Source organism: Schistocerca gregaria, chromosome 3, assembly GCF_023897955.1.
Source record: "Schistocerca gregaria isolate iqSchGreg1 chromosome 3, iqSchGreg1.2, whole genome shotgun sequence".
NCBI classification, from domain to species: Eukaryota; Metazoa; Arthropoda; class Insecta; order Orthoptera; family Acrididae; genus Schistocerca; species Schistocerca gregaria.
Window position 1 is genome coordinate 885514822 of NC_064922.1, and position 27028 is coordinate 885541849.

General features: G+C 39.0%; 2 protein-coding genes across 6 annotated transcripts in view; one reads left to right on the forward strand and one right to left on the reverse strand.

The window, feature by feature from the left end:
- The window catches only part of LOC126355074 (nucleoporin Nup37), a 73237-nt gene extending 53200 nt beyond the window's left edge, over positions 1-20037 (reverse strand). The window contains exon 1 of one of the 3 annotated variants that reach the window (XM_050005253.1): positions 19965-20037. Coding sequence is in view for 1 of the 3 variants with exons in the window: in XM_050005251.1 (XP_049861208.1) it covers positions 19594-19734 (141 nt within the window). In the remaining 2 variants the exon portion in view is untranslated. Of the gene's footprint in view, positions 1-19593; positions 19840-19939 lie in introns of those variants that run through there. The other 2 variants (XM_050005252.1, XM_050005251.1) reach the window with 2 other exon arrangements.
- Positions 20038-20085: 48 nt separating this feature from the next.
- The window catches only part of LOC126355073 (exportin-5), a 205760-nt gene continuing 198817 nt past the window's right edge, over positions 20086-27028 (forward strand). The window contains exon 1 of one of the 3 annotated variants that reach the window (XM_050005248.1): positions 20086-20254. The gene's annotated coding sequence lies outside the window, so the exon portion shown is untranslated. Of the gene's footprint in view, positions 20255-20320; positions 20458-27028 lie in introns of those variants that run through there. The other 2 variants (XM_050005249.1, XM_050005250.1) reach the window with 2 other exon arrangements.

The following is a 27028-nucleotide window of genomic DNA, read 5'->3' on the forward strand; positions in this document are numbered from 1 at the left end:
TATACAATAGTATCTGTTTCTTTAAAAGTTTCTTTACAAAAGTGGCTTCACCATGCTGGTAACACCAGTTTCTGCCCGATCACCGAAGTTAAGCAATGTTGGGTCCGGCTATTACTTGGATGGGTGACTGTCCGGGAACAACCCTGCCATTGGTTTCAAACAGACAAACAAGTGCTGAAGTGGCATCTAACTGAAATATTTGCAGCAGGCTGTGGTGCCACACAACACTTTTTTTTAAAAAATGTTTTTGTGACTATATTCCATGGACGATCTACCCCATCACCTACTTTTCTATTGGGTATACATCTATCCAGTGGATGGTCAACTATTCTTTGAGCCATAGCTCCTCTACATGCTCTTGCCCTGAGCTTAAAGTTTCATGTTCCTAACTGGGATATGACATTAGTGCTTCTTTGTCTAGATTGCTAAACATATCAATCTTTCTACTTGCTTTAGTAGCCCTTTGTACTTTGGTATTCATTATTGCTTCAACTACCTCATAGTCACTAAAAGCAGTTTTGAGTTGGAAATCCTCGAAGAGATCAGTTCTTTTTATTGCAATTAGATCTAAATATTTTGATTATGAGTGGAGTTCTGAACTATCTGTACTGGATAGTTTCCAAAGAAGGCACTTACAGGTTAGGGGGCGACTGATGACCTCAAGAGTTAAGTCACATAGTGCTCAGAGCCATTTGAACAGGTTAGGGCAAATAAAAGGGGCCCAGACAAGTGGATAGGATTGGAGGGGAATGTATCCATGTGTACAGCCACCATATTACCCACACTGGTTCAAAGTGTAGTGTGGGCTGTCAGTGTGAGTGGAGCAGTGCAAGGGAGATGGCAGTACTCACAGTGAAGCAGAACGTGTTGGTTGTGGACAGTTACATGACAACAGAGTCATGGAAATGGTGTTTTTCAGTTGTTTGCTGACAAGTTTAAGGCTATCAAAGTGTCAACAAAGAATTACGTGTAGCACTTAGTCCAAAAATGGTATTAGAACAAGTCAACAAAATGCCGAAATGTGCTCACACACCACCAGAAAATGTGGCTGCAGTTCACCAGAAAATGGTTCAGGGTCCTACCAAATCAACTGATATTTAGTACTGTATTTCCCTTCCTCTATCGTGTTTCTTTGTTCCCAGGAACTCTGCTCTCCGGGCCACTTTTTTTCCCCAACCTTGTAGCAATGTATCACAGGATGTCTTGTCATGCCCATGATTAACAAAACTGTAATTGTTCCAACTGACTGTTGGATGATTAAAATCTCCTCCAATGGTTACAGTATAACTAGGGAACTTATGTATAAGCAACCGGCAGTTTACTCTGCAGGTTTTGATTACATCAGGTGGTGAGTCGGGTGGTCAATAGAAGGATCCTATCATAATTTTATGCCCATCCTTGCTCCTGAGGCTTGCCCATACAACAAATTCACATGTGGCTTCGTTTTCTATTTCAGTGGATTTGAGTTTCCTGTCTACTGCAACAAATATACCAACTCCATTTTCTATTTCCCTACATACTTAAATTTTCCTTAAAGACCTCACTGAGATCAGTTTCAGGTTTTAACCAGCTCTCTGTGCCTAGTATTATGTGAGCTACAATGCTTTGTATGCATGCCTCAAACACTAGCACATTATTGTCACAAATACAGCTATCGTTGTCTGGATTTGATGGAGTCACCTAATCTGCGAAAACCTTGAGTGCACCTCACCCCCCCCCCCCCTCCCCACACACACACAGCCTGCTACTTGTGCAGCTGCCTCTTATGTTTAATGCACATATGACCCATTTAGGCCATACAGCTCTCAATTAACATTCTCTTTTATGTTTAAATACACAGCTGCACCAAAATGTTGCTTTTTAAAATAGTCATTTCTGAATAATGTTCATGCAATTTCAAAATATTACAAATCAATCATTATAGTTTATGTGTATGGTACATGTAATGAGAGGGGAGGAGAAAGATAGTTCTACTTTTGACAATGCATTATGGGCACTTGATGTTACTGTCTGCACTTGTCCAGTTATATATGACACTGTTTTATGTTTATTGTGTTTTAAGATTCAAGAATTTGCAAATTTTTATGTTATTTTCCATTTTCTTATAGATTCTGAAGATGAGCACTGTGTGGTTGCAACCAATTACAATGAGTAATGTTATTTTGATTGTGTAATAATAGAATAATACATTACTATCCACTAACTAACTACAGAAAATACTTTTTGGTGTTATATAAAATGTCATCAGTGCTACATACAACTTCACATATGGGCAATCACCCATACTGATATTTGAATTAAAGAAGTCCACTCATATTGTCATAATCAAAGTGACTGCGCTAGGCAGCAATTAGTGAACCTCAAGGACAAGGAAGAACCAGATAGTACAAAAATATATAAAATAAAGTATCTGATCAAAAGTATCTGGACACCTTATTAATAGGGTCACGGAAAAAAGGTTTTTTATGGCCAATTTCACTGTTATTTTTTTGCCATTTTCAGTGTCTTTTTTGTCAGTTTGGTATTATTTTCTGCCAATTTTGGCACTGATTTCAGCCAGATTTGCTATTAGTTTCTGACAGATTATTTGTGAAGTGCCATATGTTTCTTATTTTTGTCTTATTTATGTTTTGTTGAAAATGAAAATATAACCAGCAATTACATTACACTTATCGATATCACAGCCCACATTATTGACACTACTAAAAAAAGAAAAAAAATTGAACCCATTACATCTAATCAGTGAAAGAAAAATGCTACTTTGCAACCATACACTAGTGACAGTTTTTCAAAAGAAAGTACTGTCATAACTACAAAGATCTCTTCTGAGACACTATGCTGCCCATCTGTCAACATTTCAATTCAGTGTGAAAACAGGCACCTGAAGTCTAAAACTGAAAATGGGAGACAAACTGCCTTTCAGCACAACAGCAGATATTTGGTGATGCACACATGTTCTGCTGGCATGCAAAATTGCTTTTCTGCTATATTCTGAAGGGATTTGTGCCCCTTCAGGATATATTACACAGCTGTGATTTGCTAAGGAACATGTAACAGATTATTTGCCATGTCAGCAATAATAAAGTTCATTGTTATCCCATTGTTGAAACAACAACTTAGAGCTGCGAACACAGATTTCTTGGACCTGTGGCCATAAAGGTTGTTAGCCTACACTGGAGATCATCCAAGTGCTTTTCAATGTTTCTTTCATACCTGCCTGAAGTATTCACCCCTTCACAACTTCAAAAGCTTGCTTGCTTTATCACCAAAAACTCATTTTCCCACAGTTATGTAGTAATCTTCACCTGTAACTTGGATGTGACTGTTTGGGATGGTCTTTAACGTGATGCATCAACTACGTTGCACAGTTTTTATAGTACACATACATAAAGCGATCTTCTGCAGAACCCAAAGAAATTCTGGTCACATGTAAAGGCTGTTAGTGTCACCAAAGGTGGTATCCAGTCCCTAACGAATGAGTCAGGGACTAAAACTGAGGACAGTAAAGCAAAAGCTGAAATTCTTAACTCTTGTTTTCAAATGTTCCTTTACAAAGGGAAACCAAGGGCAGCTGCCCCAATTTAATCCTCAAACTATTGAAAAAAGGAATGAAATATGTATTAGCACCAGTGGTGTTGAGAAACAGCTGAAGTCATTAACATTTCAATCTCCAGGCCCCGATGAAATACCTGTCATATTCCACAATGAATTTGTAGCTGAGTTAACCTCTCTTCTAACTATAATCCATTGTAGATCCGTTGAACAAAAAACTGTGCCCAATTTTTGGAAAAAGGTACAGGTCACACCTGCCTATAAGAAGGGTAGTATAAATGACTCACAAATCTACTGTCCAATATCCTTAACAGTGATTTCTCGCAGAATCTTAAACATATTCTGAGCTCAAACATAATGAGGTATCTTGGACAGAATGTCTGCCTCAATGCCAACCAGCACGGATTTCAAAAACATCAATCATGCGAAACCCAACTTTCAGTTTTCTCACATGACATACTGAAAATTTTGGATCAAGGTAACCAGGTATCTGCAGTGTTTCTTGATTTCCAAAAAGCATTTGACTCAGTACCACATCTACATTTATAGTCAAAAGTACAATTATATGGGGTATCATGTGAAATTTGTGACTGGTTTGGGGACTTTATGGCAGGGAGGACACAGCACTTTATCTTGGCTGGACAGTCATCATCAGATGTAGAAGTAACTTCGAATGTGGCCCAGGGAAGTGCGATGGGACCCTAGCTGTTATGTTCTATATTAATGATCTTGCAGACAGTATATTAATAATCAAATCAGTCTTTTTGCAGATGATTCTGGCATCTATAATGAAGTACTCTCTCAAAGAAGCCATATAAATATTCAGTCATATCTTGATATGATTTCAACGTGATGCAGAGATTGGCAATTTGTTCTAAATGTTCAGAAATGTAAAATTGTGCATTTCACAAAATGAAAAAACCTAGTACCCTATGACTATAATATCAGCATGTCACAGTTGGAAGTTAGTTAGTTAACTGGTTGTGCGTTCCACTGATCAATCGCACAGTACGGTAGCCGTTATGATGTGGAACGTGCCAAGTGCACAAGAAATACACATATGAAACAAGATTTTTTTATCATATACATATTACAATACAGAGTTAAAGATTAATATTTCTATTATTTACTCCATTCCCTTAAATGGCACAAAATGCATATACTGTATTTATAGATTTATTTATTCCTATTCAAGAATTCATCTATGGTATAGAAGGAGTTGCCACGGAGATTTCAATTTATTTTTGAAGCTATTACTGCTGTCTGTCAGACATTTTATTTCATCTGGTAATATGTCGAACATTTTTATAGCAGCATATTTTACCCCTTTCTATACCAAAGGTAGGTTGGGTAAAAGATAGTGTAAGTCTTTCTTTTTTCTGGTATTACAATCATGAATGTCATTGTTGTTTTTAAACTGGCCCATGTTGTTGAGAACACATTTCATTAGTGAGTAAATGTATTGTGAGGCTGCTGTAAGAAAAGATGCCTACAAGATGTGTGACTATGAACCCCACGCATTATTCTAACCACTTTCTTTTGAACAGTGAATACTTTTTGTCTAAATGTTGAGTTACCCCAAAATATTATTCCATATGACATCAGAGAGTGAAAGTATGCAAAGTATGTTAGCTTACTAATTTCTATATCCTCAAAATTGGCAATTATTCTGATTGCAAAAGTTGCTGACCTAGTCACTTTAGAAGATCCAAAATATAAATTTTCCAATTAAGATTCTCATTTATACGTACACCCAAAAACTTAGTATGCTCTACCCTGTCTACTGACTTCTGTTGATGTGTTATATTTATTGAAGGAACTGTACTTTTTGCAGCAGAAAATTGAATGAACCGTGTTTTTTCAAAGTTTAGAGCAAGCCCATTTGCAGAAAACCAATTAATGACCCTTCTAAAGACCTTATTTGTATAATTTTCAATCGACCAACCTGGGTGTATCACTTTGTAGGGATATGAAATGGAATGATCAATAGGTTCATTCATGGGTAAAGCAGATGGTAGACTTCGGTTTAGTGGTAGAATACTGGGGAAGTGCAATGAACCTACAAAAGAGATTGTTTTAAAATCACTCGTGTAATCAGTTCTAGAACATTGCTCAAGTGTCAGGAGCCAGTACCAGATAGGACTAACAGGGGATATTGAATGTATACAGAAAAGGGAAGTGTGAATGGTCACAGGTTTGTTTGAACTGTGGTAGTGTGTCATAGAGGTACTGAAGGAACTGAACTGGCAGACTCTTGAAGACAGATGTAAACTACACCTAGAAAGTCTATGAACAAAGTTTCAAGAACTGGCTTTAAATGATTACTCCAGTGATATACTGATAGCTCCTATTTATCAGTCACACTGGAATTGTGAGGACAAGGATACAATAATTACTGCATGCCTGAGGCATTTAAACAATCATTCTTCCCGTGCTCCATACGTGAATGGAACAAAAGAAACTCTATTAACTGGTACAATGGGGCAACTCTCTGCCATGCACCTCACAATGGTTTGCAGAGTATGGATGTAGATGTATAAATATGAAAATCATCACATACAACATCTTACCTTCACAAACACACAAATAAACATGCTTGTTTTGCCTTTAACAGCCAATCAGAGCACTGGATACGATTTCATGTACACCTGTTTCTGGCCATAAAACAGAACACTGGGAATGTTTACTTCAATATTATTTTCATTATTTTGCGAATGAAGTTTGTGGGGAATGATAAGTTGTATAGACTGAGACGTAGGTTGGGTTAAAAAGTGATCATTTTGCATTACGTTTTGTTTTAGCTTTTAAGCTAAATTTTGACCTGGTCATCAGGCATTGCTACATATCAGTATGTCATTACAACCTACATTCTAAAAAATAATACAGAAGGAAAATGACATTGTCAGCATTTTGTTCAATCTGTTAGTTGATTGGTTTGTGGGATTGAAGGGACCAGACTGCTAGGGCCATCAGTCCCTTTTTCCACTAACTTGGAACACCCACAAAGAATAAAAACAAACAATGGAGGTGACAAGAGACGACACAGGACAAGAAAGACTCAGAGACCACACAAAAGGAATTAAAATCACACAGAGTGTAGCAGTGGTTGGCCAGCCATAGAGACAAGAAAGGAAAAGCCAACCACCAAGAAACACACTAAAAAACCCATTCTGAAATCGTAGGCCAAAGACCAGACTCAACACAAAAAAGGACAAACACTTTAGATCAAGTGATAAAAGCCCTTTGCCCAAATAAGACGCAAAACTAAGCCTGCCATGGCTGTTAAAGTATGGAGGGACTCCTGGATAGCCATCACCAGACGAGAGCGAGGGAAACACTTGTCGATAGCTCATAAACTGCTCAAGGAGTCACTACAGATAACGAAGGACTCACCTCAGCTGGAGCGGATATACTCTACGGCGCGAGAGATGGCAACCAGCTTGGCAGTGAAAATGCTGCAGCCAGCTGGCAATGAGTGGTGTTCATAATGATCCCCTAGAGTAAGAGCATAACCAACATGACCAGCAACCACCGAACCGTCAGTATAGACCATGTCAGAGCCTTGAAACGTGGAAAGGATTGAAAGAAAAATGCGGCAAGGATTGAAAGAAAGCAGCGGCGGAGGGCCTTAGGAGGGACTGAGTCCTCCAGGCCCTGTGACAAATTGAGCCGAAGACATGGGCGGGGCACACACCACAGAGGTGTACGCACTGGGGCCCGGAAAAGAGGTGGAAGAGGGAAAACCTCAAGACCAGAGAGAAGAGCTCTGACGCAAACTGTGTCGTACAACCTGACCGGGGCCGCCTTGCTGGAAGATTGACGACAGACTGAGGGAACAGGAGACGATAATTGGGATGCCCAGGCAAGCTACAAACATGTGTAACATAAGTGGCCAGTAATCATTGGTGCTGGAGCCATAGTGAAGGGACACCTGCCTCCACAAGTATGCTGTTGACAGGGCTTGTCTGGAAAGCTCCAGTGGCAAGTAGGATCCCGCTGTGAAGGACGGGGTCCAGCAATCACAATGTGGAAGGGGATGCTGAACCATAAGCCAGGCTCCCATAATCTACACGAGACTGAATTAATGCATGGTAGAGCTGTAGAAGGGTAGACCGATCAGCACCCCCAGCTAGTGTGACTCAAGAAACGAAGAGCGTTAAGATGCTGCCAACACTTCTGTTTAAGCTGCCGAATATGAAGGAGCTAAGTCATTCGGGTATCAAAAACCAGTCCCAAAAACCGATGCGTCTCCACCACAGCTAGAGGTTCACCCTCAAGATAAAGCCGTGGCTCAGGGTGAACAGTGCGTTGCCGGCAGAAACGCATAATGCAGGTCTTGGCAGCCGAAAACTGGAAGCCATGTGCTACTCACTGAACGGCACATTGTACGATTCAGGGTGGCCCGTGTGAAATGAAAGGCACCGTCATTCCAACCACTCTTTCAGGGAGCAGAAGGCCAGTGGGTAATTCGCAGAAGCGGAACTCTGAGCAAAATGCTCCATTCAGTGAAAGCGCAGGTACGCTGAGGGGGGTCCAATAGCCATAGAGGCGCCCAATCTTGGTCCAAACCTGTGATGGACAGATACAGAGGCCAAGGTGGAGACATATCTTTCCCAGCACTCCTGCTTGCGATGGCGAATGAGGCAGCGGATTCACGCACGGAGCTGTTTAAAAGCAATGAGGTGTTCCAATGAGGGATGCTGCTTGTGACGCTGGAGTGCCCGCCTGCAATCTTTAATCGCCTCAGTGATCTCAGGCAACCACCAAGGCACGGTCCTCCTCCGAGGGGACCCAGATGAACAGGGAATGGCAGATTCTGCAGCAGTAGCGATGCCGGTGGTGACCAAGTGAACCATTGCATCAATGACATCATTGGAAAGAGGCTCAATAGTGGCAATGGAAGTGAACAAGTCACAGTCAGCGGGTGGAACTACAATGCAACGATGAATAAGCTGACGAAATGTCTCAACGCATGACGGACACAATGCACCAAGTAAGGCGCCCTTCTCCAATCAGCTTGCTCTTCGGAATAATTTTGAAATATGGAGGTCAAACTCGAGAGGGGACCATCACATAAGGGCCGAAACGTTTGAGACTGCTTTTAGTCACCTTGTACGACAGGCAGGAATACTGCAGGCCTATTCTTACCCTCGAACCCGCAGGGGGGGTGTTCAATCTGTGTGACATCACATACCACAATGTTATTACATGCTGTGTTGAAGGTAATATTCAATATCAGTAGGTTGAACCCACTCAAGTTTCCTCTATCTTATGTTCTATGAAATACAATAAGTGGATGAGTGAAAAATGCTGTGGTTTGACGGAACCAGAATTAGCTTCTGTGGTATATTCACAAATGAAATCTAACAATATTCATCATAGATGTTACCAGTGAAGGCACCAGTACTAATGTAAAAGGACAACAGCAGAACTGAATGACAAGACTGCAAAACCCATAGAGAAAACATCTGTCTAGTGCAGGATTGCAGCATGTATTTTAAGTTTAAATCTAAGAAGTATATTCAGTGAAACAGTCCCATTCCAATAAAAGCAGGGCACATTCTGAAGGCTTTAATTTTATATTACTGCATTAATGTTCTTAACAAAATACTGCTACAATATAGAGTACTTGCAAAACACTCTCTCTCTCTCTCTCTCTCTCTCTCTCTCTCTCTCTCTCTTAATGAACCCGGCAATGTTTCCCAATTGCTAAATATCAATGGGAATTGGTTATACATCCTGATCTCCTTCTCCACCCCCCTTTTCTGTCCACTTACTACTCCCCATTGTCTCTATTTCCACCTCCTTCATTCCCTCTTTGTCCATCGACTCCTCTCCCTCTCTCTGTCCATTTGCCTCCTTCCCCTTCTCTATGTCAATTTCCTCCCCTCTCCTCTTCTCTGTCCATCTTCTCTTCCCATTCTCTCGGATCCTGCCCCCTGTTTACTGTTAAATTGCTAATGAAAACTTGAAAGGGAAATGAAATCACTTAGAATGAATGGGTAAATCGGTTGGGATCATTGATTATTGGGTATGTGAGAGACCTCTCCAGCTCCTGGGTCTTTGAGGATACTGGTTTCAATGACAGTATTGTGCATAGTTTTAATATGTGAACACAGAGGAATACAAATTTTTGGATGATTCAGATTCTATAGTCGTATTCTAATCCAATGGGAAAAAACTTTGTCTAAGGGTTTAGATGCCCTGCTAACATAGTTAAAACTGACTGGGGAAAGAAAATGAAACCACACATTTTCACAACGCAGCGTGTATAGCCTATGTTTGTCTGACTGTTTATTAGAGTATCGTGTAAAAATATGATGTAATTCGGTCAAGAACTTTTCAAGACTTTTGCTAACACTGTATCCCTATTACATATTTTGTATAGATTAAATAAATATTAAAAAGTATATAGCTTGTGTTTCTCTCTGAATATTTATTAGAGCATCATGTAAAAATCTGAAGTAAATCAGTCAAGGCAGAAACATGCGCAGGCATAGACGCATACATGTTAAGAATATCCTGCAGTTCTAAAACATAGGATATATATTAATGTCTTTTACTTTCAACGTGTGGTTTAGTAATATATCTTTTTTTTCCCCCAATAATGTACAAAAATGCTGTGGTGGCTATTCTCATTTTGTGTTGACTTCCTCTCCGAAGAGCTGAATTTTAAAGTGAAAGTCCTCGTCGCATCGTGAGAAGAAAATTACGATATAGCTTGGTAGTAGAATAAAATCTTGTGACTTCTGCATATTTGAACTTTTACTTACCACAATACTGAGACAATTCAGTTCTTGTACCAGCTCAGAAGACCAACAGACATCAAGATTGGTGAGAAAAACAAATGAATTACATAAAAAATTGAGAAATTAACCTTCATTTTTCTGTTAACTTAGACATAATCATACCTCTCTTTGTTATCTTTGCCATACATTGATGGTTCAAATATTTATTTGTATGTGTAGGTCATTTAAAGAACCTACATAGTGTGTGTCCCTCCTCAGAGGCGCATTTTCTCTGGTGTTTCGGCAGATATTTGCGATCTCCTTTTTTGAAATGTGTAGCAACATCCAGTGTCATCTTAGAACATTGTTTTATTTCCAGTTACAAACAAACTCATTTTTAAAACATAGTTTTTCATTCACAGCGTGGTTCCAAATTAGTCTTGTGCAATGTTATTTTATCAATATGTATTAACAAATGATAGTAAAACAGGAAGAATAACCAGTATTGCACCAGCAACCACATGCCGCACTGGTCTTTGCTGAATGCTACCGCCATGCAGCAGCACTGCTCAGTTGCTGCTGGAATACTGGTTATTATTTGTTTTTTACCATCCCTGTCAATACATACTGATAAGAGGGATATCACACCTGACTAATTTGGGATCACTCTGTCAAATGGGCAGGTAATTAAAGATTATTTTATTTTCTTTTGGTTGATGATGGGCATTGCATGAAAGATGTGATGAGCACTATTTATTTGGGCTGACTCCAGTTTCACTTTGCAAAAATGAAATTGCAAATATTTGAAAAAACACCAGACAAAATGCACTTGACAATTTCCAGAAAGGACACCTAGTTTACATAGTATGTTTCACAAATATTCATTTTATTTAACCCTTTCACGGGTTGTGGGGGACACACTTCCCATTAAATGTATTTCTTTACAATGTTTAAGGGAACATGTGTAATCACTTCTGTATGCTCCTGGCATCTATTGGCGGTCCGCTGCACCAGCTGCAGTTTCCGTTTGTTGTGAAACATAGCCTTCAGGGCTGTGGGAAGTACATTTCTCACAAAACAATGGAGCTTTAATGGGTATTGGGAAGTATGGCTACCACCAACGTAGTTTATGGAAGTGGCTTGGAAATATAATTACCACAAAATTAATCTGTCATTTGTGGTCCTTGGGAAGCATACTTACAACCAACTTAGGGATATCCCAAAGCTTTTGGGAATACGTTTTACCACCTCTGTCTGTGCCTGACATCTTGTGGTAGTACACTGCCCCAGGTGTATGAAAACTGCTACAACAACCCATTTCTGTTTGTCATGGGATCACTACTGTTGTCAAAACATATTGCTTCACTTTGGCAATATACATTATTGTGACCTGTATCAGCTTATACCTATACTGCGTGATGAACTTTCACAGCTTGTTTTCATATTGTGGTGAGTAAACTTTAATATCAGTAACAAATACCTTTAAATAAAGCAAAAGAAAACATAAAATAAAAACAGAAAACACTGTTCATTTTTATGTGTAATGGCAACACACAACAGCACACAAAAGGTAAGTGAGACATCTATTTACCACTAGTTTTAACACCTCACAAAGATGTAGCAGTGATTATGTATCACTATTGTTTTTGATCCTAAATTACAACAATAAAATTATCAAAAAATAAATATAGCCAGTTGATCACATTTCCAGTAAGATAGCAATAAAATTGTCTTCGCTGAGTTGTTACGAAAAATGAACCTGCAAAAGTGTTAACAGATATAATAATAACAATGTATTTTTACATAAACATTATACACACAATTTCATTTAAAACATAGTACTTCAATGATTTCACAATTGCTCTGTTGTTTGGCTCAATTTTTGTCACAGACAAGTTAAAAATTGAACCACTGAGTAAACAATGTTGTTCTCTGCCAGCCATGTGCAGTTTCTGTTGCCGCAACTGCACTGTTGCACAAGTTCAAAAATAATGCGCTGTGAAACAAGTTATTGTTCTGAATTGGGATCCCCGTGCTCCACTGCCAGCTAGACTGTCATGGCTCAAAAGAACTGAAGTTTTACAAGGGCTGCCCTCTCTCTTCCGGAGAACGGTGTGGGACCCCGCAAAAATTACAAAAATGAACAGTAAGACAGTAAGAGGCAGGTTGCCATCAGGCCCTGCTATAAATAATCAATCATTAAAAGAATATAAATGTTTCATCTGCCACATTTAAAAAGAAGCTTTCTATTTGGTGCAACATCTGTATCTTATGAAGAAAATACAATCTTGTTGAATATGTCACAGTATTTGCTACTGCATTGAAGATTTCCTCAAAGACAGTATTTTTTCTTTTCTAGTTTTCACTCTTTGTGACTTGCCTTTCTTGTAGTGCTGCTTTTCAGTGCCACAGTCACATAGTGTTATCATGTGTTATAATTGTATCGTTGCAATTTTCAATTTGTGTCTGAATACCCGTGTTAGTGTTTTCTTTCACACTGTTATTCAGCTACTCAGTGAAAGACAGATAGAGACTGTGCTTATTGTGTACAGATGCTAAGGGAACTGGCCATTGTCTGGAAAGAGGTAGAAGATGCTTTGATCTCATGGGCAATAGGCTTCAAACTGCTTCTCTGAGCTGAAGCAGTGACAAGGCCTCTGGGGCCAATCTGTGGACTACTGGGGGTTCCTTTGTTGGGGACGGTCCCTGATATCACAATGCCTTCTGGCCTTGCGTGTTTGTCCACTCCTGGAGGAGAATCGTAGGCAGTGTTAGTGTTGCAAATCTCTAAGTGGAAAGTGAACCCTGGTACTGATGAGACAGCTGTGTCCTTACACCTTAGCAATACATGCATGTTGCTCCTCGTTGGTGAGAGTAAATCTAAGGCGGCAAGGTACACCAAGTCAATTACGAATGAGGTCAATCTTCCTGAAAGTCTAGAAAAGTAGAGACAGGATCCTTGCTGATCATTTGGGGCTCAGTTAGTGGGTAGGTTTCCGTTAGAGAATTACCAGGCACATTAGGAGGGAAAGCCAATGTGCATCTAATATGCCTGCCAAAGTGTCTTAACCAAGATACGAAGGAGGCTGCCCTGCATCTCTGTTCAGAGGCCACCTTCAGTTCCTTTAAATGGGAGGCTGAACTGGTGAAGACAGCTAGTCTGGTACATGGGGTAGAAAGCGTAGCTCCCAATTTTCAGCCTTATCCTTTGAGATTCGCATAATTCTACAGTGACCCACATTATTGGGTGAGGAAGAAAAATATCATCAGGATAAGATGATCTTTAACAGTGACAGCATAGTTATTATCATAAAGAACTGTTAATGATATCTAGTGAGGTTATCACAGATTTTGAGTCTGTATTAATTTGAGTGAATGTAATTGCCAAACATGGTATACATGGTAATCAGATGCCTCTGCCTTGAGAGCAGTGGTGGCAGAACACTTCGCAGAAAGTGTGGAGAAACTGTCATATAAATTTCCTGATTATGTTGTTCTAATATAGGGAGAATTCAACTTAATAGGTACACACTGTAAGACTCATGATTAAAGCAGATGGTTCAAAAAGGGATTTTTGTATTATTGTTCTAAATATCTTACCCAAAAGTTACTGTGAGCAGTTAGTTAGAACCCAACTTGATAATAACAAGTTTCTCGATTCATTTATGGCACAGGAGGAAATTAGTGATCATGTGGCCATGATAATGTCAATAACTACACACTTTAACAGGTGTGTTCAGAAATGTAGCAAAATATTTCTGCTTAGTCTGAGTAATAAGGTGCAGACTACAGTTTACTTGAGGGTTCAACATATTAGATAAAATTTAACAGCATTTTACAACATGCTTCAGGCATATATTCTGGCAAGATTGTCAGTGATGGGGAAATTATGATTAACTGAAACCTTTATTTAATACCACTTCATCAGCTCACAACCTGTGACCCTCCAGCTTAACCTAGACCTTAGGCTATGGCACATGCTGGTGTGTTACAATTAAGATTTTGAACTCACAGTCATTAATTTCACCAACTACCAACTGTCACGTTTAGACCTACCTTAGAGATGGTGGCATGGGCAGCTGGCAGAAGTGATGAAGACTGCTGGCCTCACACCTGAGTGCACGTAGTTCACAATTTGCAGCATAATTCCCAGAATTGATAGGGATCCTTTACAGATCCCTGGACTTGGATTATGCGGCGGAGAATTGTAGTATTCTCCTTGAAAGGTCAGGCCTGCACTACATGGAGGAAGCAGCTACTTGGAAAGCTGAGTGCTTGTGGAATGCACATAGGTTTTTAAGTCTAAGCAATAACTTAAGGTCCTCTTATGAGCACTCATCATCTGATTGGCAGAGAGAGAAATCATACTGCATATAAAGAAAAGTCATTTCAGCTCTCAAAATTTGAACAGTATATTGCCAAAGTGTTCATAAAAAGTTTCGATTTTGCAGCCCTGCAGGAAAGTTGTCAGGTTCAAATTACTTTCAATCTCAAGATGAAACCCAAAGTAGAATATTTAATGAGGGAAGGAAGACAAATCAAAAAGACAGATTAGACACCATAGGAGGGGTTGCACACATTGCAAGTAACAAAAATATTGGGTCTATTGTGGTCGAAACTGATTCTGACTGTGGAGTTATTTGTACAGGAGTAAACTGTCTAGCTTAACTAAAGTTAATATAATAGAAAGAAACTTCCACATGGGAAAAATATATTAAAAACAAAGATTCCAAGACTTACCAAGCGGAAAAGCGCCGGTAGATAGGCACAATAAATAAAACACACAAACAGACACACAGAATTTCTAACTTTCGCAACTGACGATTGCTTCTTCAGGAAAGAGGGAAGGAGAAGGAAAGACGAAAGGATGTTGGTTTTAATGGAGAGGGTAAGGAGTCATTCCAATCCCGGGAGCGGAAAGACTTCCCTTAGGGGGAAAAAAGGATAGGTGTACACTCGCACACACACACATATCCATCCGCACATACACAGACACAAGCAGACATTTGTAAAGGCAAAGAGTTCGGGCCCACAGCCTTTCGTCTTTCCCTCTCCTTCCCTCTTTCCTGAAGAAGCAACCGTCGGTTGCGAAAGCTAGAAATTCTGTGTGTGTGTTTTATTTATTGTGCCTATCTACCGGCGCTTTCCGCTTGGTAAGTCTTGGAATCTGTTTTTAACTAAAGTTAATTATGAAATAACAACAAAAATAATCAATTTTTGACAAAATAATCTACCCCTTTTCATAGACTCTCCAGTCCTTTTCCTACAACGCTCTTTCTTCCCCTTCAACCTTTCTGCCTGAAGAAGGTGTTCAGAGGTTGCTTTATCTATCCAGATAATTATTTTGTCAAAAGTTAATTATGAGATATTTTTACTGGCCACCCAATTCTGACAAGCAGTTGGAGTATCATTCACAGAAAGTGTTAGAAGTATCTTGATCATGGCATACTAGTTGGTGGAGACTTTAACCTACTGATTATAGATTGGGTCATCTATGCATTCATTCCAGGTGCCACAGACAGACAGTCTTGTGAAGTAATTCTGGCATGTTTTCTAAAACTCTCTTGAGCAGCCAGTTCAACAAATTAGACACAATGGAAATATTTTAGACATTGTAGCTACAAACAACCTGCGCTTACTGACAGTGTGAGCAGAGAGACAGGGATTAATGACCACATTATAACAGCAACAATGTTTACTAAAGTTAATAAATCCATCAAGAAGTCTACGCGAGTATTTATGTTGGAAAGAGCAGATGCACAGTTGTTAGCATCCTGCTAGCTTAGGCATCTGAATGTATATAATTTCATCCCAATCCGATGTTTGTAGAGGAAAGTTTAAACTAACTATAAATTACACAGTGGAGAAGTATGTGCTGAGAAAGTGGATTATGGATAGAAAAGACCCACTGTGGTTTAACAACAAAATTTGGAAAATGCTGAGGAAGCACAGACTGTCAGAGTCTCTGTTAAAAAAAGAATGGGGAAAAGTCGACAGACAAAAGTTAGTAGAAATTCATGTGTCTATAAAGAGATTGATGCATGTAGCATACAACTTCCCATTCATATCTTGGCGAAAAATCTTGCCTAGAACTTGAGGAAATGTACAATCACCAAGCGGGTGGAAGACTTCTATCCAGTCGCTCATCGCCTAGTCCAGTGTGGCAACAGAGAAAAAAAAAAAAAAAAAAAAAAAAAAAAAAAAAAAAAAAAAAAAAAAAAAAAAAAAAAAAAAAAAAAAAAAACCATTCATGCAGCAACACTGCACCAACTTTCCACTGTTTGACTCAAACAAACTCCTTTTTGGTGTACATGGACACACGTACGCCTGGCTTTAAGAAGAAACTAAAATAGGTAGGGGGGGGGGGGGGGGGGGGAAGTTTCCAGGTCCGCACAGAATAATAATCTGGTTTTACAGAGAGTAGTCTCTGGCAATGGCCCCTTATATTGTACTTATCATGCATGTCTCACCCAGAACACACTCCCATGCGACTGGAAAAAAGTGCAGGAGACTTTTTAAAGAATCTACAAAATTATACAACATTATCGTTAACATTGGTTTGTTGCAGACTTCTAACATATTCTCAGTTCAAATATAACGCAATTCCTTGAGGCAGAAAAGCTTCTGCCACAAATCAACATAATTTAAAAGGAATCGCTCGTCTGAGTCTCAGCCTGCCCTTTTCTCTAATGATATCCCGTGAACCACGGATAAAGGACAACAAGCAAATTCCATATTTCTAGATTACTGGGAAGAATTTGACACAGTGGTCCACTGCAGATTGTTGTCCTTGATATTGAGCGTTCATCAGAGACAACAGTATCATCATGAGTGAGACAAGGAAATGTGATGAGACTGCTCTTGTTCTTTGTATACATAAACAATCTGACAGATAGGGCGACCTGCAAACCGGCAACGGTTTGCTGATAATGGTGCCGTGTACAGGAAAGTGTCATCTCTGAGTAACTACAGGATGATTTATACAGAATTTCGGTTTGGCGTGATGAAGGCAACTTGCTCCAAATGTAGAAAAATGTAAGTTGATGCTGGTAGATAAGTATCAAAACAATCCTGTAATGTTCAAAAACAATATTAGTGATGTGCTGCCTTATGGTCAACTTTGATTTATTGGGAGAATTTTAGGGAAGTGTTGCTTGTTGCTCATATGCAAAGGCGACCATTTATAGACCACTTGTGCAACCTGATCTTGAGTACTTCTCACGAGTCTGGGATCCCCCAGCAGGTCAGATTAAAGGAGACACCGAAGCAATTCGGAGATGTGTAGCTACATTTATTAGCAATAGTTTCAATTAAAATGCAAGTATTATGACATGATTTGTGAACTCAAATGGGAATTCCTGGAGAGATGACTGAGAAGAAGCAGAGAATCAACATTTGAAGCTAACTATGGAATGACTCTACTGCTGCCAACTTACATTTCATGTAAGGACTGTGAAGACGAAATAAGATAAATTAGAGCTCACACAGAAGCATATTTGCGAATGGAACAGGAAGGGTAATGACTAGTTGAGTCGGTATAAGATGGTCACTGACAGCTAAGGATTGTTGTTTCCAGCTTTCAGCTGCATAGGATTAACAGGCACAAGTGAAAACAATAGTCATCCACATAGGTGTGACAACACTGTAGCAGTGCAACAGTGAACTCAACTGTAGTAATGGTACTAAGAACCCTCTGCCTTGCACCATATGGTGGCTTGCAGAGTATGTACATGAAAATTTCTTCTGTAGAGATTGACAAGGGTGCCTTAAACAGCAGTCTTGTGAAACTCAGCTCACTCTATTCATTCACAAGATCCAGGAAGCAGTAGATAGTGGACCCTGGTTACCATGATTTGCAGAAGGCATTCAGTTTAATCAATACAATCCTGCACCGTCACCTAGTGAGCACTGGATTGAAAATGTCATACCAAATTTTTCTTGGGGGGGGGGGGGGGGGGGGAGGAGGTGGAGATGATGGGGGCATTGCCAGATAAGACAGTGGTTAGGTTATACTGCAGGACAATGTTGTACAACCATTTGTGTTCACATTACATATAAATGATTTAAAGGTTAACGTCGGTTGCTCCATGGGGATGTTTCAGGCAAAGCTGCTGTATATAAGACTCTCAAACATCAGAAAATTGTAGCAACTCTTGGTGAGAATCTGGGAGTTAACCCTCAACATATGTAAACGTTAAGTATAAATAGCCAGAAGTACACATTATCAACTGATTATACAATGATACCAAAGGATGTGCATCCTGAGAGATTTAAACTGGAACAAATATATACGACTAGTTGTGGAAAGGGAGATAGTAGATTGAAATTCATTGAAAGAATCCTAAAGAAATGCAATTAAGCTTTGTCAAGTTAATGAACAGGACCTTCATTAAATTCGTACTTCTTAGCCTGAGACTCTTGCCAGGTGTGATTCATAGGGTAAAGAAATTTAAAAAAGGGTTGCAAGTTATGTCATGAGTTCACTTGTTACACAAGAGGGCATCAGAGAGACATTTATTCAATTCCAGTGACTGACTCATCTAAAGGGTTACTGGTGGTCTTCCTGCTCACACATCATTTACAACTGGCATCGTAATGATGACCTTACTTGTAAATGAAAAGTACAAAACTGAGAATGTCCCAAGACAGTAAACTGTAGAGCATCAACAGTTTTGTGGCTTTCATTTATGGAGCACAAAGGCTATTTTCATATTAATTTTCCACTCTGCGTGCCAATTCTCTCTGCTTGTGCCAGCACAAGCGCAATCATCAAGTTATTGTGGTCAAATAATATCTTCACCGCATTAGGTGGACGCAATGGTACAGTAAAAAGCTGTAATTGCTTCATCAACATCAAGTTACCCACAAACACACCCGAGTAAACAATTAGTATGAAAACATCTTATGGACACCATAACGAAACAATTTATGAATGCAATTTCGGTACGAATGCAATTTGTGCTATGGTTCTGAACTGCCAGTTGGCAAACCAAAAGTATTCTCTGTGCAGATCATAGCGATCCGTTTAAAAAGACAAAAAAAAATCTTTTTTCTTGTTCTGTGCTCGTTAAATTTTACCATTCCATGTAAGTATTTAATTAACAATCGCAGTTTCTTTCTAATGAGGCCGTCGAAGTGAAGAGAATACAGATGTTCATTACAATTTCCTATACCTATCACACACAGTAACTTTACGGAAGTGGTGATACTGAATAGCTAAAATTAAAGATACAACAACTAAGTACAGTCACCGCTTTGGTCATTCCCCATTCTATCAGTCTCATACGAACTTCTTTTCCGTCCCGTTTCTCACCTGGAATCGTAGTTTGCCGACAGTGATTTTATTTGTGAATGCGATACATAACAGATTCTGTGACCATTCAAATGGTGAAAGTTCGAACCAAAACACTTTATCATCAAACTCGAGCACATGAGTAGCTGACGTATGGTCCATTTTCAATGTAAACACAGTGGTAAACACTAAATTACAAACACACAAAACTGCCGCTCCTAACAAAGTCTTTCAGTGTCAAAGTACGACCTCCGCGGAAGTGAAACAGTGTTGTCATATCTGCTGTATAAAATTATATGTGCTGTGTAAAATTATCCATTCCAAAATAAATAAATGCTAATTTTAAAGTCTTCAGGTACAATCTTACAAATATGATTAGTCATCTCAGCAACCTGATATGCGTTACGCAGCCTTTTGTTTCGTCGCTTCTGTTGGCAACGGCTATCATTTCAAGCTTCCTTTTCTCTCATAGCAGTGACGGCAAATAATATAACTGGAAAGATAGTCGATTTGCCTTGTATACGGCAGTTTTGTTTACACGTGCGTTTGATGTTTAGCAGATTAGACAGTTTTGGTGCGAAAGTGTAGTTGTGAGTCTACGCGAGATCCATGACAGTTATTTGCTTGTTGTTTTATTAGCCGTATTCCCCATTCTTAGACTGTTTTCATTCCAGAAAAATACGTAAGTAGCTTTATCGATATTTGGTATTGCATTATTTTGCTCGTTTCGGTGTCTTTGTTTACTAAGTGATATACTGGTTTTAAAAACGCTCTTAAACAAAGCTGCCGTGTTTTGTGTCAGATACAAATTAATTTTTGTATTTGCCTACTAAATTGACACTACACATTTTCAACTGTTTCATCATAACAGTGATTGTTTTGCCGGTAGGTCGTTTAAAACTTTACTTCGTTTAAAGAGAGGCATTTTAGTGTATTGGCTTAACTATTATTGTGCTACGATGGTTATAAGGAACGCGACTTTTTCCTTATTTATGCATGTACATCATCCAACAGTTAATTGGAAAAATTATTTTTTTTAGTGATGGGCATGAAAAGACATCCTGTTAAACTTTACTAGGCTAAATGCCTTCTCTGAAAACTACCTAGAATAAATAGCCAGAAACCCTACGCCTGATGGAAATATATTGGGTGTAATGGCCACAAATAAACATGACCACTTTGTGGATCCACATTGAAACTGCTGTCAGTGGGCACGAAGCGGTTGTGACAACAATGATAACCAAAGTATGAAGAACAACTAAAGCAAGCAGGAAGATATATATGTTCATTAAATTAGATAAAAAATCAGTAGTGTCATATCTCAGTGAGGAGCTTGAAAATTTCAGCACAGAGCAGGAGCACATAAAGGAATTCTGGATTAAGTTTAAAATAGTTCATAATGGGAGGGAACCTCCGTTGTATACAGTCAATGTAAAGAAGGTCCAAAGAAATGGAGATTACTGCATAATAGGTGTAAAACAAAGAAGGGCTGTAGGTAGAGAGAGGATGAATGAAATGCTTTGTGGTCAATAGAGCAATGAGTGACGCCTTCAATGGCTATTGTAGCAGAATATAGTCAAATGATATTTTTCACAAACCCAAAGAAATTTTTGGTCATATGTAAAGACTTTTTAGTGGCACCAAAGTTAGTGCTCGGCCCCTAGTGAATGAGGGAATTAGACAGGAACTGAAACGGAAGGTAGCAAAGCAAAAGTTGAAATGCTTAACTCCATTTTAAAATGTTCCTTGACAAAGGAAAACCCAGGGGAATTGTCCCAATTTAATCCTTATATGATTGAAAAGATGAATTAAATAAGTATTGTCAGTGGTGTTGAGAAACAACTGAAATCATTAAAACTGAACAAAGCTCCAGGTGCTAATGGAATCCTTGTAAGATTCCATACTGAATTTATGGCTGAGTTAGCCCCTCTTCTAACAATAATGTGTCATAGATCCCTCGAACAAAAAACCATCCCCTGTTCTTGGAAAAAGCCACACGTTACATATGTCTACAACAAGGGTGGACGAAGTGATCCAGGAAACTAATGTTCAATATCGTTGACAACAATTCTTTGTAGAGTCTTGAACGGAATGACTATCTCAATTCCAACTAGCACGGATTTCAAAAACATCAATCACATGAAACCTAACTGGCAGTTTTCTCACGTGACATACTGAAAGCTTTGGACCAAGGCAGCCAGGTGGATGCAGTATTTCTTGATTTCCAAAAAACATTTGACTCAGTACCACACCTATGCATATTGTCAAAAGTACAATCATATGGAGTGTCAAGTGAAATTTGTGACTCTCAAGTGAAATTTGTGGCTGAACTCAGGACGTTTTGGGGAGAAGGACACAACATATTATCTTGGGCAGAGAGTCAATGTTAGATGTAGAAGCAACTTTGAGCGAGGCCGAAGGACTTGTGTTGGGACCCTTACTGGTCCTAATGTATATTAATGACTTTGCAGGCAAGATATTAATAGGAAAATCAGGTGGTGCAGTTATGTGTGATTAAGTACTGTCTGGAAGAAGTTGCACAAATATTCAGCCAGATCGTGGTAATAATTGACATTGGTGCAAAGACTTACAACTTGCTATTTGTCGAAAACTGACGTTCTGAGCTGGAGGCTGTGTACAAAATATGGATTGACTCTTACATGGAAGGTAACATCGCTGAAATTAGTTGCGAGTCACAATTAAAGTCAAAAAGACATTGTCTCGTATCTCATCACTACCCAAGGAGATTTCATCAGTTGGGAAAATAAAAAGTGAAACATAATGTAAAATGTATCTTAACATGAACTAGCCATCTGAAGATGTAACCTGTTATGGCGCTATTTAGATAAATAAATAGCATTGTAAAAAGTGAATGGTTGCTGTTATCTTCTATGTAAGAGTCAAACTTTAGTTTAGCAACATGCCCTAAATGTTCACAAAAAAAAAAAGTAGTATCCTTTGGCTATAATATCAGTGAGTCACTGTTGGAATCGGCCTACTCATACAAATACCTGGGTGTAATGTTTTCTAAGGGTATGAAGTGGAATGATCACATAGATTCAGTCGTGGGTAATGCAGATGTTAGACTTCGGTTTATTGGTAGAATACTGGGGAAGTGCAATCAGTCAACAAAGGAGATTGCTTAAAAATCACTCATATGACTGGTTCTAGAATATTGCTAAAGTGTGTGAGATCTGTACGAGACAGCATTAACAGGGGATATTGAATGAATACAGAGAAGGGCAGCACAAATGGTCACACATTTAAATCCATAGGAGAGTGTCACAGGGATACTGAAGGAACTGAACCGGAAGACTCTTGAAGATAGACATAAACTATCCTGAGAAAGTCTATTAACAAATTTTCAAGAACTGTCTTTAAATTATGACTCAAGAACTATACTACAACCCCCTACATATCAGCCGGCCGTTGTGGCAGAGTGCTTCTAGGCGCTTCAGTCTGGAACCGCAACCGCTATGGTTGCAGGTTCGAATCCTGCCTCGGGCATGGATGTGTGTGATATCCTTAGGTTAGTTAGGTTTAAGTAGTTCTAAGTTATAGGGGCCTGAGGACCTCAGATGTTAAGCCCCCATAGTGCTCAGAGCCATTTGAGCCCTACATATCACTCACATAGGGATCCTGGGGATAAGATTACAATAATTACTGCACACAGATAGGCATTCAAACAGTCATTCTTCCCACACTCCATACATGAATGGAACAGGAAGCAACCGCAATAACTCATACATGGGGATGTGCACTCTGCCAGCATCTCATGGTGGTTTGCAGATGCAGATGTAGATTCCCAAATGTGCATCTAGATCGGTACTCTGCAAACAACCTTGAAGTGCATGGCAGAGGGTACATCCCATTTTACCAGTTATTAGGGTTTTTTCCTGTTCCATTCATGTACAGTGTGTGGAAAGAATGATTGTGTGAATGCCTATCTGTGTGCAGTAATTGTTCTAATTGTATCCTTAGGATCCCTACATGAGCAATACGTAGGGGTTGTAGTATATTCCTAGAGTCATCATTTAAAGTCAGTTCTTGTAACTCTCTTAATAGACTTTCTCGAGAGAGTTTACATCTATCTTCAAGAGCCTTCCAGTTCAGTTCCTTCAGTATCTCCCTGACACTCTCCCATGGGTTAAACAAACCTGTGACCATTTGTGCTGCCTTTCTCTGTATAAGTTCAATATCCACAGCAAGTCTATCATGGGTCCCACACACTTCAGCAATATTCTAGAACCAGTTGCACAAGTGATTAGGAAACAATCTCCTTTGTAGATTGATTACACTTCCCCAGTATTCTACCAGTAAACCAAATTCTGCCATCGGCTTTACCAACAACAATATATGCGACCATTCCACTGTATATCCCCACAAAGTGTTACACCCAGGTATTTATACGAGTTGGTCAGATGCAGCTGTGAATCGTTGAAATTATAGTCATTGATCACTACAGTTTTTCATTTTGTGAAGTCCACAATTTTATATTTCCGAACATTTGAAGCAAATTGCCAATCCTGGGACCACTTTGAAATCTTATCAAGATCTGACGGAATATTTATGCATCTTCTTTACGCTCAGTACTTCATTATAGATAACTGTGTCATCTGCAAAAAGCCTGATTTTATTATTAATATTGTCTGCAACGTCATTAATATATGAAATGAACAGCAAGGGTCCCACCACACTTCCCTGGGGCACACCCAAAGGTAATTCTACATCTGATAAGTTCAAAATAGAATCTTGTTATACACTTTAGGGCTGTTGGACTAGAAATGATTGATGTTACCAGACTGAGTTGAAAATTTAATTCGGATCTGAACCTTAACTTAGAAACTCCTTTACAGCAGACCGTATTGCATTATGTCATAAGATAATATTGGGAAATATAATATCTTTGATTATTACAATAGAGAGATCTCTCACTGAGTAAATTGAAAATTTTAATGAAAAGTTGTGTGATTTATTGCACTGCCTATCTGACAGAAAGAAGAGGTTATTTATTTCTGGTGATTTTAACATTAATTTTCTGAAAGTAAAGAAAAGTGGTTTAAATGTGTTGTTAGCCATTTATAATTTAGTATCAGTCATAATTTTACCTACTTAAGTTGCTCAAGGTAGTTGTAGCCTTATAGGTAATGTATTCCTACAAGAAGCAGAAGTTAAAGAAACACATGCCCATCCTGTAATAAATGGTTTATCAGATTATGATGCACATTAAATACATTACATGACTTGGTTCCATGGTTCAGATACACTCAAAGAACACAGTGTGGCTGATTAATGACTAAACAACTGAAGATTTTTAAGAACTTAAAAAATATTGGTGTAATGTTAGTTCTAAATACAACATAGTTTGTAATGAGTGCATATCAGTTTCTGAAAGTAATTTTCCTAAATGGTAATCAAATGTAATTATGGGAAGTCATGCTCTCGGGGAAGCTTTAAACTTCCAGAGCACATCCCTGTGTGGTGCTTTGAAGAATGCTCTTCAGCAGCTCCTTGCTGTTGAAGGTTGGGAGGGAAATAAAACACCTCCTGTGGGCCAAAACGGGTGGAGAAAGAACTCTGTTATGGCAAGTCCAGCAAACCTGTAGTGTATAAAATTCATGTTTCAAGCATAAAACAAGCGTGGAAGATGGCCCAGCTATTTACAAGGCCTAAGACGTGGTACATTTACATATGGATACTGACAGGGAAGGCGGAGGAATGAACATAGAATGGATATTCTAGAATTGTCAGAAACTAGGTGTAAAGGTAGAGGAAGAAGGGCATTAAGGAATGGAGATAGGATTTACTGAAGTGGGAATGAGGAAGAAGAAAGGCATGGAGTGGTTATGAGAGAAGAAGTACAAGGGGGCTGAAGGGGATAAATGACAGGATGATGGAGGTCAGAGTAAAAGTGAAAGAGAAGGATATGGAAATCCTGCAAATATATACACCACAAGTTGGATGTTCTGGCAAAGGGGAGGAGGACTTTGAAGAGAAAATGCAGAGACAGCTAACCAGACAGAATATCATGACAATGGGAGACCTAGATGTACACATGAGCAAGAAAACAGAAGGACTTAAGGAAGTGTTGGGAGTGGAAGGAGAATCAAGGAAGTACAAAAATTGTTAGACTTTTGCAGAGGGAATGGACTAGCAGTAGGCAACACCTGAAGTGAGAAGAAGGAAAGTTATAAAATAATATGGTACAATCACAATTTGTTGAGTAAATCGGCACTAGACTACAAAATATGTGACTAGAACACAAAGAGAACACTCACAGATGTGGAGGCAATGCTTTCTGAATCCATAGATAGCGGTCGCCCTATTTTAGTAATAATGGTTAGAGGTGATAAAGAGTAAAAAGGTACAAAAAAGTGGGGAAGAAGATTAAGAGTGTGGAAGTTGAAAGAACAGAAATGCAAAGGAGAATTTTGGAAAATGGTAAGAACAATGTACCAAGAAAAGAAGAGAGTCATTAGAGTCTGAAGAATGAGGAAAGTTCAAAACAACAATGGTGGAAACAGCAGAACAAGTGCACAGAAGAACCAGTGATATGGAAAGGTGAAAAGAAACACACTGGTGGAATGGTAGAGTAAGAGAGGAAGTTGCAAAGAGAAACAAAGCATTCAGCATACAGTTTCAGGAAGAAAACGGAGGTGATGAGGCTTGCCAGCACTGTTCACTTGGATCTGTCAGGTTATGAGAATAGTATGGAAAGAAAGGAGAGACTAGAGAAAGGGAATCATAGAGCCAGTCTCTAAGAAAGGTTGCAGGAAAATATATTAAAATTATAGGGGAGTTGCTTTGATGTTATGCTGCTGAGGTATTTGAAAAGGTTCTGGGAAAGAGTGTATTGAATGTAGTAGTACAGGTGTACAGAGAGAGAAACAAGATGGGTTTAGACGAGGAAGGTTGGCAGTGAATCTAATTTTTAATGTAAGGCAGCTCCAAAGAGAGACACTGCGAATATGGTAAGGAATTAGTAATGATGTTTCTTGACATTGAGAAGGTGTATGATAGTGCGAAAATAAGCAAGATCTCAGAAACCCTTCATAAGAGGGTAATTGGGAGGCAGACTATAAGAAAAATAGCGTAAGCATTGTATTGAGGAAGTGTGAACTGTGTGAAAGTGGGAGGAGAGAATACAGACTTGGCGAACAGAAATATTTTTTGGAGCAAGGTAGTGCACTATACTCTTCACTTTTCATTGCTATTGTGGATGAGATATGACAGGACTGGCAGTACAAATAGAAGATAAAAGTATCAAAGCAATGATGTTTGCAGTTGATTTAATGATGTCGTGGAAATATAGAAGGAGAGCTGCAAGAAGAGCCAAATGTGTGGAAGTTACGGTATGGTATGATTGAAATTAGCCTAAATGCAAATAAGTGTGGAGTGATGATAACAGTGAGGAATAAGAGGAGAGTAACAGTGGTTACAAGTATAAGATGGCAAG